This window comes from Cebus imitator, unplaced genomic scaffold (assembly GCF_001604975.1).
Source record: "Cebus imitator isolate Cc_AM_T3 unplaced genomic scaffold, Cebus_imitator-1.0 Scaffold41, whole genome shotgun sequence".
Lineage (NCBI taxonomy): Eukaryota > Metazoa > Chordata > Mammalia > Primates > Cebidae > Cebus > Cebus imitator.
Window position 1 is genome coordinate 8,363,214 of NW_016107356.1, and position 14,428 is coordinate 8,377,641.

The following is a 14,428-nucleotide window of genomic DNA, read 5'->3' on the forward strand; positions in this document are numbered from 1 at the left end:
GCCTCCAACACAGGGGCCACCACGGCTTGGAAGGCGATTGAGCTAAATTTGGAAATAGTTTTTATGCCAATCCAAGTCAGAGCCCCAAGGCAGAAAGGGGCAAATACAATTATTTGTTGTGTTGTGGATTTCACTGTCCTACTATGTAAAGCTCCATAGAAAAGGAAAGAAAACATATGTGATGTCACAATGCAGTGAGTCAAAGTAGAAAGGCATGCAAAAAGACTGGACCCAGGGAACTACTTTCATATATTAAATATTGAGTGTTGCACATAAAATGAGATGGCCTGATATTAAAAGACCCTCAGCCAAGATTTCATTCTGTGTGTAGAAGTCAGGCAAAGCGCCTTTGCTAACAATGACAAATATGGCATACAAATAGTCACGATACTAACACTGAGAATTTTTCATTTTAATTTCAGCCCAGTAAGTACTTACCAAGAGGCACTGAAATGCTCGGAGGGCAGGTCTCTTTGCCACATCTAGTTTTGTTTTGCCTTTTTTTTTGAGATGAAGTTTTGCTTTTGTTGCTCAGGCTGGAGTGCAGTGGCATGATCTCAGCTCACAGCAACCTCTGCCTCCCAAGTTCAAGCAATGCTCCTGCCTCAGCCTCCCAAGCAGCTGGGATTACAGGCATCCGCCACCACCATGCCCAGCTAACGTTCTGTATTTTTAGTAGAGATGGGGTTTCACCATGTTGACTAGGCTGGTCTCAAACTCCTGACCCACCTACTATTTTTAAAATGTGATTTTGTTTGGAGACACCTTGTGAGGTTAATTTAAAGGTCAGTGCAGGTGGACTCACCTGATGTGATAAAATAAGATGGGAATAAATGTTTTGAAACTGTGTAATATATACAAAAAATCAAAATGCAGTTGGCACTTGGATTTGATACTTCTTAGAAGACAGATCAAATGTCACTGCTTGTCTGACATGTGGAGGGAACCTTGCTATCCCGATCAACTCAGAAAAGAAGTTCACCTTCTTCTAAGAAGCCCCAAGGGAATGAAGAAGAGTTTAGGCCTGTGGTCACATGGCCAATAGCAGGCGGACTTGAGCAAGTGACAAAAACTTTTGGAAACTCAATGGTCATCTGTAAACAGGAATCATCATAATAATGTCATCTCACAGACGTATGAGAAAACTGGACAATGTGTTGTATACCAAAATCTATTAATAACATCACAGGGTGTTGTAGAAATATGGGTTGATATTATCCCTTTCAGGGTCTTTCTCTCCTGCCCAGGAAGAGTTGATCGCACCGTCATCCCTGCTACTGCTGGGCCCTGAACATTGCTCTGTGCTGATTGTGTCTCACTATTTATCTCACAGAATCTTTTCTCTTTTTTTTTTTTTTCTTTGAGACAGAGTCTTGCTCTGTCACCCAGGCTGGAGTGCAGTGGCGGGATCTTGGCTCACTGCAACCTCCGCCTCCCAAGTTCAAGAGATTCTCCTGTCTCAGCCTCCTGAGTAGCTGGGACTTCAGGCGCCCGCCACCATGCCCAGTTAACTTTTGTATTTTTTGTAGAGACGGGGTTTCACCATGTTGGCCAGGCTGGTCTCGAACTCCTGACCTCAAGAGATCTGCTTGCCTCAGCCTCCCAAAGTGCTGGGATTACAGGTGTGAGCCACCTGCACCCAGCCAGCTTTGTTTAATTCTTAATCCATCTCCGTAGAAGATAACACAGTACATGATACAGATTCAATACCAAATAAATGTTGGTTTAGTGCAGCATTTGTTAACTTCAACACTATTGCCACTTGGAGCTAGATTGCTCTTTGGACAGCTTGGGGTAGGGCTGGCAGGCGTGCTGCCCTGGGCACTGCAGGGTGGCCCCAGCCGCTATCCATCAGATAACAGTAACACCTCCCAGCTGTGACTAGCAAAAATATGAGCATTGGCAAATACCTCTGGGGGCAACATCACGCAGGTTGGTAACTACTGGGCTAATGAATTAAGATCTGCTGAACTCAGTTAAGCAGGAAAGAGCCTCTTGTGTTTTCCTGGTGTTTATTAGAGTGAAGTTTCTGTCCCCAGTGTCTGGGTTGATGCTTAAAAGAAGCCCTTAAGGGGACCTCTAAGGCTTAGAGGATTCCTAGCGGGGGCTTGTCCACACCTCATTTGGGGTACATTCCCCAAACCTTGGCCCGTCCTCACTTCCTCTTTTCCTCATGCCATATGTTCAACCCATCAGCAAAGCATATTAATTCTACCTTCCAACTATACCCAGGACGTGACTGCCTCTCCCACGCTCCCTTGTTACCACCCTCACCTACTCTCATGCAGGCTTCACCCATCCCACACCCAAATTTTCACAGGAAGGCTTCAACACAGGAGCCAGAGAGGCCCTGCAAAATCTAAGAAACACTATATCCCTCCTTTGCCTGAAGTCCCCTAATGGTTTCTGAGCTCGTCAGAAAGTGAAAGTCAAAGTCTGGCAATGGCCCCGCGGCCTCTCCAAGCTCATCTTCTGTGACTCTTCTTCCTGAACACCGAACAGCAGTCACGACGGCCTCCTTGTTGTCCTCGAACACCTCAAGCTGACCTCAGGGCCTTTGCACTTAGCACTCCCTCCTCTTGGAGTACAGCTAGTGCTCGACTTACGACCACAGTCAGGACCGTGGACCGGTCGTAACACGATTTGGTCGTAAGTTGAGTAGGCTGTATGTACAGTTGAAATGGTGCACGTGGAGATGGTAGTGCTGCCGGAAGCTGGTCCGCACTGTCGTACGCCCAGCTGGGCAACGTTTGCGCTGCCAGACGCGGAGCAGTCGTGGCTAGCGATTGTGGTCGTAAAGTCGAATGGTCGTAAGTTGCATAGGCGGAAAGTCGATCAATACCTGTATTTCCTGCTGTTTAATCCCGGCCCTTCTCCCTCGCTGCCTTTGGGGCTTTACTCAAACACCACTTTTTTGTGATCTTCTCCAGCCACCTTCTCCAGAGCTGCCATCCCATGCATGGCTTTATTTTTGTCCTTAGTATTTACTACAATCTAGCCTGCTGTGTATTTTCATAAGTGATCTGATGTCATGACCATCTTCACTGCTAGAAAGTGAACTTAGTGAGGCAAAACTTTTTTTTATGTATTTTATCACTTTCCCAAGTGCCTAGAACAGTGACTGCACATAGTAGGTGCTCAATAAATACTCACTGAATGAATGAATGACTCCATGTATAAACAGTATGTCTAAGGCCCAGATGGACCCAGCAGGTAATCTCCATTTTTTTCTCATCTCCACCACATTACAAGTGGCATGTTTTTTAAATGACATCTCAAAAGCATCTTGTTATCTCACCTGAGGCTGGAGTCACTTATGGCATGCAATGAATCTCCGTCTCAGAGAGAGGCATGGCCAAGATAGCATCGTCTCTCACTGCACAGGCCCAGCTGGGCAAAGCGCCAATGTGTGGGGAGAGAAGGTGGTGCTTCTCAACTCAGGCAGGCGGACTTCCAGGGAACAACCCCTCCTCCGTGCGGATTCTCCCAGGTCATTCACTGGGTGGGCCACCTTCACCCAGCTGCTGGGCATTCTCATTTTTCATTTCCTTGGATCGTGCAACAGAGCCGTGGTTCTCAGACTACGAGACATGAGAATCCCGCAGAGGGTTCCTTCAAACAGAGTGCTGGGCTGCCACCCAGGTCTGTTCCAATTCTAGGGCAGGACCCGAGAAGCTGCATCTCAAAACAAGCTCCCAGGTGGCGCTGATGCTGCTGGTCCCGGAGCCCACGTTGGGAACCACCACCCCAGGGGAACCCTCACTCAGCAGAATCAAACAGCAATGGCTCCAGGTGACCTGCACACTGGGCTGAGGGAGGACTCACAACATGGCACATAAATTCACTGAGTTCCACCTGCAGTGAGCCTCCAGGTGGGCTTCACAGAATCACCATCACCGGCGGAAAGGTGAAAGTGCTGCTTAGTGTGATCTGGCCTGAGCTGGGGAGGCAAGATAGAGGGAAGGCAGCCTGCTCTGCACAGTCCTGCCAGCCTGCTCACGGGAGGAAGGTCTGCTCGTGGACCATGAGTGAGCAGGTGTTGCCTCTTCGTTTACCCGGCCAGCCTACCATGACTTGAGCTTTGGGGGCCTCACAGCAAATTCAGGGCATTGGTAAGGAGCTCACGAGAGGCCGAGCAGGCGCCGATACCCCCAGCTGGGCCCTTGCTGTGGATGGCACAGGAAAACGGCTGGTTTTAGTTTGGCCACATGCTGACAGTTCTCCATTGTGTGAACACTTGGGGCTTTCTGGTGCGTGAGGCTAGAGTGGAGAAAGGGAGAGGCAGGGTGGCTGTGGACCGCGAAGCTGAGAAATGATGTCCTGTGTCTACACAGCGTGCAATTAGATTAGTGTCTGCAAGAATTCTGCCGTTTGATCCGGCAGTGGCCAAGCCAAACCCACAATGACTTCCCTGTTGGCTCGCAAAGCAGTGGTTCCTTTCTGTCCTGTTTCTCTTTTATTAGGTTTTACAGAAACGCTATTATGGCAACAGATCTCATTTCACCGCTCGTATTTCATTTCAGGAGCTTGTAAGCATGTTAGGGCTGAGGTTTTGTAGAATTCCACGGTTCGGTTGGGAACGAAGTCCTTCCTTCCTCTCAAAGCACATGGCCTTTTTCTCCGTGGGTACTGAATGGATAGGGATGGAGAGAGGGCATGGTTCCCAAGCTGGGTATTCTATGCAGAAGGAGGTGGGCCATGTTCTGGAAAGACCTAAGCTGCAGAGAGTGCACTTCTCCCGTGGAGGTGTTCGCAAGATAGTCAGGGGCCAGAAGGTAACAGCCCAGAAGTTCTAGCCGAAGAGCAATTTTTGCCTTAAGCAACTTCCCTTGGACTTGACTTCAAGTGGCATGTGCGCTACAGGAAAGCCCATTCTTCATAAGCTCAGAGCAAGGACAATTAGAAGCTACTGGGCCAGGGGCCAGGAGATGGGCCAACTCCCTGGCATAGCTGGCCTGGGGCTTCCGAGTCTGGAAGCGAGATGGTGGTTATTACTCGTGGAGGTCTGTCCTGTAGACTCCGACCGAGCAACGAATGAACGAGCGCACTCACACACACGTAATACAGTGTCGAGCGGGCTAGGAGTGCTCGTCAAGGGCTTTCAGAGGTCAGTCGCAGATACCTGACCGCTACTCGCTGCTCTTCACATTTATTAAGTTCAGCTTTAATAACAGAGGTTCTAAGTCAACACGCTTGTGGATAATTAACACGGTGAAAAGAGTGGTTTTACAAATGATAAAAGGTCTTGGTTTTGGGGCCCAGAAGAAACACCATTAAGGAGTAATTCTTCGACCTCCCCCTGAGACAGCTATCTAGCACATAGCTTACGTGATTAAACACAGACAAAGGAATGTGGGGTAAACAGACTTAACTGGGGAAGCTTTTCTTAAGTTAATCTTTACGACTTAATATTTTAACTACGAACTGGCTGCCTTCAGTCCATTCCACAAATTAAGAAAAACCTTTCAGCCTTCCAAAAGGTTTAAGACTATAATCTTATAACTTTCCTGATATTTCCCTTAATATTTTGCCAGCTACCTTGAGTAGAATCTTCACATGGAAGGAGACAGGTGCAGGTAGTGGAGTGTTCAGGAGCTGCCCCCGCAGCACCGCTCCTCAGGAGTCAGGGAGCCACACCCAGCTCTGCAGCATCTCTGCTGTGAGCCCCTCCCTGGCAGGCTGTGTTTCCATGAACCCTCCCTCTGCCCCAGCCCCTCAGGCAGGGACGACACAGCCGAGGGCTGGTTCACAGTGTCCAAAATAAATCGGAGTGAATCACGCCCATGTTCCTTTTTATGGGGCTGGACCTGACATTTGTAAAGAACCCCAGAGCACACTGGCTCAGAGATCTAAAAAGTGCAGTGGGTCATCAGTCACTGACCAGGGCAGCAGCCCTGAAAGTCAGGTGTGGGAGTCAGTTCCCTGTGTCCACTTGTCCAGGGTGTAGCTCCCAGTGACTTAATCCGATGCTAACTGAGGTGGTACTGGGAAGGCATTTTGTGTAGGTAGTTCAGTCAGTTGACCTTGACTAAAGGAGAGTTCGCTGGATAACACAGGTGAGCCCCATCTAATCACGTGAAGGCCTTAAGAAGAAAGCCTGCAGTTTCCAGAGAAGAGATTCTGCCTCGAGTCTGCAGCACAGAAATCCCACCTAGTTTCCAGCCTGCCAGCCTCCCCTGCAGGTCTCAGACCTGCCCACTCCCGCAACTGCATTACTCAATTCCTGAAAATAAATCTCTTAAAATATTAAAATATCCTATAGGTTCTGTTTCTCTAGAGAATCCCAACTGATGCACCAGGCCAGCTCCAGACACAATGCCAGGAGACACATTGAGCTCTGGGGGAGACGGGCATGAGCACTGTATCTTTCTCTTCTATAAAGGGGATTATTAGTGTCAGCCACTCCTACCCCTCCTCCTGGAACATCTTTGGGGTTGGGGGACGATGACACTTGGTGACTGGTTGACATGTGTACATTGCCAGATGCCTCAAAGCTTGGGCGGCCTCTGCAGCCAGTGTTCCTCCTCTGCCTATATCATACCCAGCTGCCCTTTTCCTCGAACGAGGCATATGGGCCAGGTGCGGTCCACCTCGTTCTCTATGTGAACAGCACCTGCCAAACTGACACCACTGCGAATCCACCAGAGGACCCAGAAGACGAGGAGGATGACATGATGGTCTTCACTCAGTATCCACCCACCAAAACACATCACCGATGCTTCAAGAGCTGGAGCAGCATTGAAAGTTTATGACAGGAGCATTCTGGGCACTGTTAGAATTCCGTGAGCCCTGAGAAAGGAAGCTCTTAAAGTCCCCATTGTTCCCTTGAAAGAAAATGTCCAGGCTGGGCACAGTGGCTCCTGCCTGTAATCCCAGCACTTTGGGAGGCCGAGGTGGGTGGATCACCTGAGGTCAGGAGTTCGAGACCAGCCTGGCCAATGTTGTGAAACCCCGTCTCTACTAAAAATACAAAAATTAGCCAAGCATGGTGGCGGGCATCTATAATCCCAACTATTTAGGAGGCTGAGATGGGAGAATCGCTTGAACCCGGGGGCGGAGGTTACAGTGAGCTGAGATCGTGCCACTACACTCCAGCCTGGGTAAAAAAGAGGGTAACTCCATCTAAAAAAAAAAAAGAAGAAGAAAAAAAGAAAATGTCCAGTTCCCCTGAAAAATGTCATTTCCCAGAAAGACACCGTTGGCCCAGCACCAGCCTTTAACCTGCCTAAGAAAAGAACCACCCAAGAGCTTTCCCCAGTGTGCTGCGCTGAGGGTGCTGGGGGAAAACTGCCCTGGTGTGTTTCTTAAGGACTGCAGCCCCTGGCCTGGGGCTGAGAGTTGTCCTAAACTCCCAACCTGCATCCCTGGGGTAACAACATAGGGTGAAAGGCTGCCCTGTGCCTGGCCAGGAGGGAGATTAGACAACAGCTACCAAGGGGAATCACAGGCCCATGCTAAGGAAAACAGTGTTCGCACTTCTCCCACACGCAGAATGCTTATTTTATTTTAAATTCAGGAGTAACACAGTGAGAACAACAGAAACTTTCATTTCTGGAGCACTGTTCTCGCCTCCTCACTCAGTCTCCCTTCGGAGGTTTGCTGAGTCCAGCCTGGCCCCAGGCCAAACTCTCAAAAGAGGGCCGGGACATGGCTCGCTTTGCCTGTTGTCTGTCGGAACTCATTTCACTGCCCTTTTCTCGGAGGTGCTTCCTTCCTCTCTCTCCCGTTTCCAACACCCCCCACCTCCCTGCAGGTGAATTTCCCATAGGTAGCAATTAGCCTCTGCAGAAGAAAAGTTTTAGAAAGGTGTCCTGGTCTTAGTGTCTCCACCGTGAACACATTGGCATATATGGGATCACACGACTCCACCCAAAACAGAATTCATTCAATGTTTCCAGGCCATGTTCCACCAACTGTTCTTCTGCATAAACTCTCCTGCATTCTTTAGAACATGATTACCCTGCACTCTTATGTGTTTCAGAAATACATACAGTTAATGATCAGCAGAATGTTCTATCCAATGGAAAGGATTTACGGGTTAAAGTAATCACTAACTTCCCACAGCTTTGGTGTCCTGGACCGCATCATTGCACTGTCTACCAGGTGCTTTCATAACTCCAGGAATGAATCTCTTGATGAGCTCCAAGATGGGCCTGCCTTGAGTTCCACTTAAAGGACCAGTGCGTTGGCAAATATTTAGCATCAGAGCCAGTGCCTTTTCAAGAAGTTAGCTGCACAGACGCAAACTGGCGTCTCAGAGTGGAGGGGCGTTCTGGCAACTCCTGTCTCCCCATCTGGCACGTCCAGCCGTGCTGCTGACGTTCCTTCTAGGACACTGTGTCTTGGCACCTTCATTTACACCACACTAGGAATTGACGCAACGGTTTCCAGACTTATAAACTGTGACACTTATAATAAACCTTTCTAGCATTGAAACATATATGTAACAAAATGGCCCCATTACAGCTTTGACCAAGTGGAAAACGCTCAGGGTGTGGAGTCAAACACTCCTGGTTTAAATCCAAATTCTGATTCCATTTAAGTGGTGATTTGGGGTCAGATTGGAAATGCCTGATCATAGGTTTCTTCATCCATCAAATGGGGTCCAGCATTCCTCATGGGGGGCTGCTTGGAGGACTGAGGGGCTATTGGATATAAAAGGGTTTTGTACACAGTAAAATATCCAAAAATATGAGCTGTTCTCATGACCGGATGATAGTTTATGCAACATTTAAAAGAAGTAATCTGTTCCTTACCTTAAGATTTGATACTCTTTTTCCTGAATATATATGTGGTATTAGATCATAATTGAAATTAATTTTACTTTTCAAAGCTACACATAATTCAATGCTTCTTGAGGGCCAGGGACAGTTCTGCATTTGGTAATACATTTTACATAACAGCTGCATTTCACAAACTCGGGGAAGCTAACAATTATGGGAGACACTGGAGTGGGCTTTATGTGTAAGCTACGAGGAGGAAAAAGCAGCAGACATTGAAATGAGAGGACCACGGGGACTGGAAGGCCAGGTGAGGGTGGCAGGCAGGCAGAGGAGACCCACTAGCAAATCAAACGGCTTGGACATACACTGTACTACCTGGCCACTAGCTGACACTCTCCCTTTATGAAAACATAAGGCGGCATTATTTTCCAGGCAATAAAACCTCAGATGAATTCTGCCATATGTGGGCAAGGCTCCTCTCCCACAGAACCCTCGTGCCTGGGAAATAGAATTGAACACATCTTCAAAGAGAGTTCTTGGTAAATATACTACTGATTTCACAACCTCTATCCTCTACACAGACCACTGGAGAACAGATTTTCCCAGGGCTGCCCAGTGTCACCATTCGGTGGCCTTGCTGCTTTCTTTCCTTTTTTTTTTTTTTCTTTTTTTAAGCCAGTGTCTCGCTCTGTTGCCCAGGCTGGAGTGCAGTAGCATAATCCTGGCACACTGCAACCTCTCCTCTTGGATTCAAGCGATTCTCCTGCCTCTCAACCTCCTGAGTGGCTGGGACTACAGGCGCAGTGGCCTTGCTTTCTGAGTCAATCTCTGGGGAGGCGTGACTAACTTCTACTTTGCCTTTCTAAGGGATAGGAAAATGGGAAGTCGGAGGAAAAGGGATAGGAAAATAGAGAAAGGGGCAGACGTCTCCTTACCTTGAGCCATTCACTTGGCTAGGGTTACATTCCATTTTGATGGTGACCCTAGCTGGGGGTTGAGACAGCCAATCCTGCTGAGGGACGCGTGGGCTCATCTTGGAAGTCTGTCCATAGTCGCTGGAGGAGGACGCGGTCATCTCCGTCTTTGCCAGGTGTGGCGTTCCGTAGGCACACTCAAACAACGACTGGTCCTCGCTCACAACTGATAGCGCTTCCTGAATGCCCAAAGAAACGCATAATTCAAGACACTCCAATAGACACTCATGTCTCCAAAAGTTGTTGATTTCAGAGTCCTTTCTAACTGGGACCACATTTTAGATAGTTTTCATGGTCTCCACTTCTACCTTTCAGAAGAAAAAAGTAGCTTGTTTTTCTTTCCTCCAGACAGTAAGGGTTAGAAGTGCCAGCCCAGAGAAACTTTTATGCAGGTCTCAAAGCCTCTCAGGCTTGACAGTGGCAGGGCAGCAGAACACCCACTTTAATCTCAACGTAAGGAAGTTGAATTTCAAAGGTCTTAGAAGACATCCAAATGCATGTGTCATTATTTGACAAATGCAATCTATAATTCAAGCAGACAGAGTACCGAACAGTCATGAAGATAAAAAAAGAAATGTGAAGGCTAACACCTAAGCATCTGGCAAAATTGCCACATTCCCGGGGATTTTGAGGAAGGGGGACTTAGACGAAGACAGAGGGATCAATGGAGCCACAAAGGGCAACCAACCAAAGATACAAAGGTTTCCACTCTAAGTTATTAGCTGAAGTAGAGTTTCAAGTGGTGCTTCCATGATGGTGAACATCTGGATGATAAATGAACCCAAAAAAAGAAAAACAAAAAAAGCTGTGAAGTATCCAGATGCTTCCAAACACCAGGATGTTTAAAAGATCTGGACCACTGACAAGCTCTTTTTTCCCCTTACTTTCTATTAATATCTTTGCTCTTTTGCATGATTGGGTGAGAAGAAATAGCAATTTGTCATTGTTGGATCAATCATTTATTGCAGTTTTAAGTCAAACAAGTGGTTAGCCAAGGGCTATGTTTATATTCTACAGCCAATGAGCTATGGCAAGTTTGATTGGGAAATTTCAGCTACTTTAATGATGTCTTGTGCTGCCATGACACAGAGCTGCTGTGATACTATCCCATTTTGGTTCTTATGATAGACAAAAACACCCATATGAATGCTCATTTTTATATGGGTCTTTTGGCATCCTCAGTATTGACATCAACTGGTGTGAAGCGAAGGCTAATTGGGCCACATATTTTTATTAAAAAATGAAAAAAAAAAGAACTTTGGAGCCAGAGCAGGGAAAGCAGGGGTGTGTGGGCTGTGCACACCCTTCCAGTCCAAACGTCTCACCTCCTGATGAGAAACCTGAGACCCAGAAAGGTCTAGAGTTAATCTTGAATGAGCTGGCCATGATCAACTAGGGAATTGGTGACGGGAATGACTTGTGTATTGCCATCTGCCTTCCCCTTGTCCCCACAGCCCTATGATGCCCTTTATGACATTTTTTTTCATTTGGGACATGTGTTTAAATTAGCACCCTCTTCTTCTTCTTTGACTTGACCTTTAAGTAAATAAGGGTGTTTCCCATCAGTCATTGCACCCTAGAAGCAGCCTTTCTTAGATGGAGACCTCCCTCCCCACCTAAAAGGATCAGAATCTTTAGGAAACTGTCACTCCCCAACCCCACATGTACTCTGTCCCTCTATCCCCTACCTGCCCCAGGACCAAGTTTTTTCCCTAGCTTCCCACGTGCACAAACTTCTTTGCCAGACACACACTGCACTGAGAATCAGCAAGGCAGAACAATCAAACAAACTTGAACCTCTGTCTCTCAAAGTGGTGGTCAGGCCTCTGTGCATATGCAAGCCCCCACCCTCAACTCCATTAGAATCTATAGGATGACAGCCCTGTGACACCTGGGAAAGATGAAGCCTGGAGTTCAAACAGTAATGCAAAATGTACCAAAGAGTCAGTTATGCCAGACAGAGAACCAGAATCAGGCACAAGGAACAAAATCATCTTGAATAGACAGCAAAAGCAAACTCATCCACAAACAAAAATAATACAAGGCAGTGGCACAGAAGCTGACAGTACAGAAATGGCATCCTAGATGTTAGGGAACCTGAATTTCACCGGCTTTCTCTTCTGGTCACAACTGAGTGACCAAATCAAGGAGTCTAAACTCATAGATGTGCATTTCAAAGTAAAATCAGCACCATAGACTTAGTGTAGTCATGCTCGTTAAGACAAAAATTAAACCTTCTTAAATAATTTTTGCAAAACAGATACTCCCTTCCCATGGCAGCATTGGGTAGCGTGTTTTACACTCTCAGAACAGGAAACAGGGCTGATGGCTGCTGCCTCCCTCCTTCCTGGGCCTGAGTCTCGACCAAGGCTCAGAGGGGAATAACACACTATGTAATGTTAGCTTTGGCTTCCCCATGATGAGAAACATGAACAAATGTGTGATTTATATCAGAAATTGGCAAAAACAGGTTATATATAAAATTACAAACTAAAAAGAAAACGGCTGCACCGACAACAAACAAGCAATAACTTTAAAATATTAGTACCTCTCCAAGATGAAGTCAGATATTTTTGCAAACAAATCCAAAAGCCAGATAAATATGGTGTAAGATTAAATTAAAAAAAAAACCAGACCAAAATATTAGAACTAAAATGAAGCTTAAGCGTGTGTTTGTAGGGGAAGGAATTCATTCTCACATCTGGCAAAGCATTATTTCAGCACATGGTTTTCTAAAGAAAGAAATCAAAGTTAATTGAGATGAATTTAGGAAGGGAAAAAACCCTTAGAAATGCTAGAGATAGGGGAGGCACGCCTCCTTTCTTTGTATCTTAAAATTCTTCTCACAGTTAATATTGCACAAAAATGAGAAAGGGGAAATAATTCAGAATGTTAAAAGCAATCCCTCAGTTGCTTTTGTTCAGTAGAAGGGAAAGATTTTAAAAATAAGGAAGTTCAGGATAAACATTTCAAAAGGGGTGAAATACAGCCCACATTTTGAAAAGACAAAGCAACCCGAACTATGCCCCAAAATGATTCTTATTAAACAAAGGCTGCTGAACATCTAGGATGAAGTACAACTCAGGAAAAAGAAACAAGCGAATAAATAAAATCTTTCTCTCTCACACACACTAGGGGAGTAAGAATAAGCTGAGAGTGGTTCTCATAGATCCACTCCAAGAAGAGTGATCACTCAAGTGCTGTTCTGCAGAAGAAAATCAAGCCACACACCACCACGTCTCTTTGTCTTCACACTTGACTTGGTTATAGGCAGGTTTCACCACCCCTTTGGTTAAAGTGTGAACGGCACAGGCTGCCACATAGGACCGTCCCTGCCTGGCAGTCCTGTGACTTCAAAGGGGATCCAGCCCAGTAGGATTAAAACCAGAAAAAGAGCGTGAACACAGGCTGGTAACCAGGACCACATGCGTTCTTTAACTCTGGCTCTGGGAGAGACCTCCTGGCCTTGACTGACATGTCCTTCCTTCCCTGCAGCCTGGCTTCTCCTCCTTATAGCTAGGAGATCTCATCTACCTACGTGCCTACCTGCCACGAGGGGTGGCAGCTGCCTTAGTGAACATGTATAGATTGTTATTGCAGAAACTCTGGCCAGCTGCAGGGCTTGGTGGCTTTACAACAGAGACTATTTTAAACGTCAAAATCTGGCAGAAATGTGGCATAATAATTTCATATGTCTGCTTCTATGTTACTATAAAAAGACTTGAACTTTGGGTTGGTGTTTGCCAATGTGTGGGGTGTTTTTTTTTTCTGTAGCTCCAGGAAAGTTGGGATATTCCCATCAGGCAAGTGGCAGGTCACCAAGACCATTTTTAAAGAACTTATGAGAAACACATAATTCTAATCAAATAGTCGCCAAACAAAAGGTACTGCTGTGTTAGTACTATGGTGTTTATTATTTCATGTCAATACAGAATATACCAATAACATATGAGGACCATTCCTTTGGATTTTGGTCATGGGATAACAGTTGACCTAGAGTTCCAGAAATGGGGGGAGGTCCCACCAGGTTATATCCCATATTATAACTGTAAAATATGCATGTATTTTCAAGGAACTCAACTTGAGTACAACAAAGGATCCAAAATATTTAGATTAAAGCAATAAAAAAACCTAATGAAGTTGAACGCATTCTGACATTTTCAGCAAAATATTTCAGGAATCCTGATGCCTTTCTATAACAGATGAATATTTTGCAAGATGCATACATCTCACCAAAGTATTAGAAAATAAGGGTCCAAATTTGCTTCTAATTTGTGATCCTTACAGCTCATAAAAATATTACATTGTTAATACAGAGAATCTGTCATACTTAAACTCTTTTGAAAATCTGGGAGTGGTAAAGTGCTGAAACTGAGAAAATCTTAAAGAATGGTCAGCTGGATTTCACATCTGGAGTAAGCAAAAACACCCAGGGAAATGGTCCTTTCATGGTTTTCAAAAATTAGGAAGATGGCCAGAACTAGACCTCCTGAGAATTGGATTATCAAATCCATCTTCAATGTTTTCAAGTCTTATATGCCATAATTATTTGATAATTATGAAAAACAAATGGAACAACTAGGTGCAAAAAGAATTTTATGATCGTGATCATGCTTAAAAAAAAAATCTTAGGCCAGGTGTGGTGGCTCACACCTGTAATCCCAACACTTTGTGAGGACAAGGCGGGCACAGCATGAGGTCAGGAGATCGAGGCCATCCTGGCCAACATGA

General features: G+C 45.9%; 1 protein-coding gene across 5 annotated transcripts in view; it reads right to left on the bottom strand.

Moving 5' to 3' along the window:
* The window catches only part of ERG (ETS transcription factor ERG), a 280,293-nt gene that overhangs the window by 54,599 nt on the left and 211,266 nt on the right, over positions 1–14,428 (bottom strand). For all 5 annotated transcript variants that reach the window (XM_037737672.1, XM_017526258.2, XM_017526254.2 and 2 more), the window contains one exon: positions 9,659–9,876. In XM_037737672.1, the coding sequence (XP_037593600.1) occupies positions 9,659–9,876 (218 nt within the window). The remainder of the gene's footprint in view (positions 1–9,658; positions 9,877–14,428) is intronic.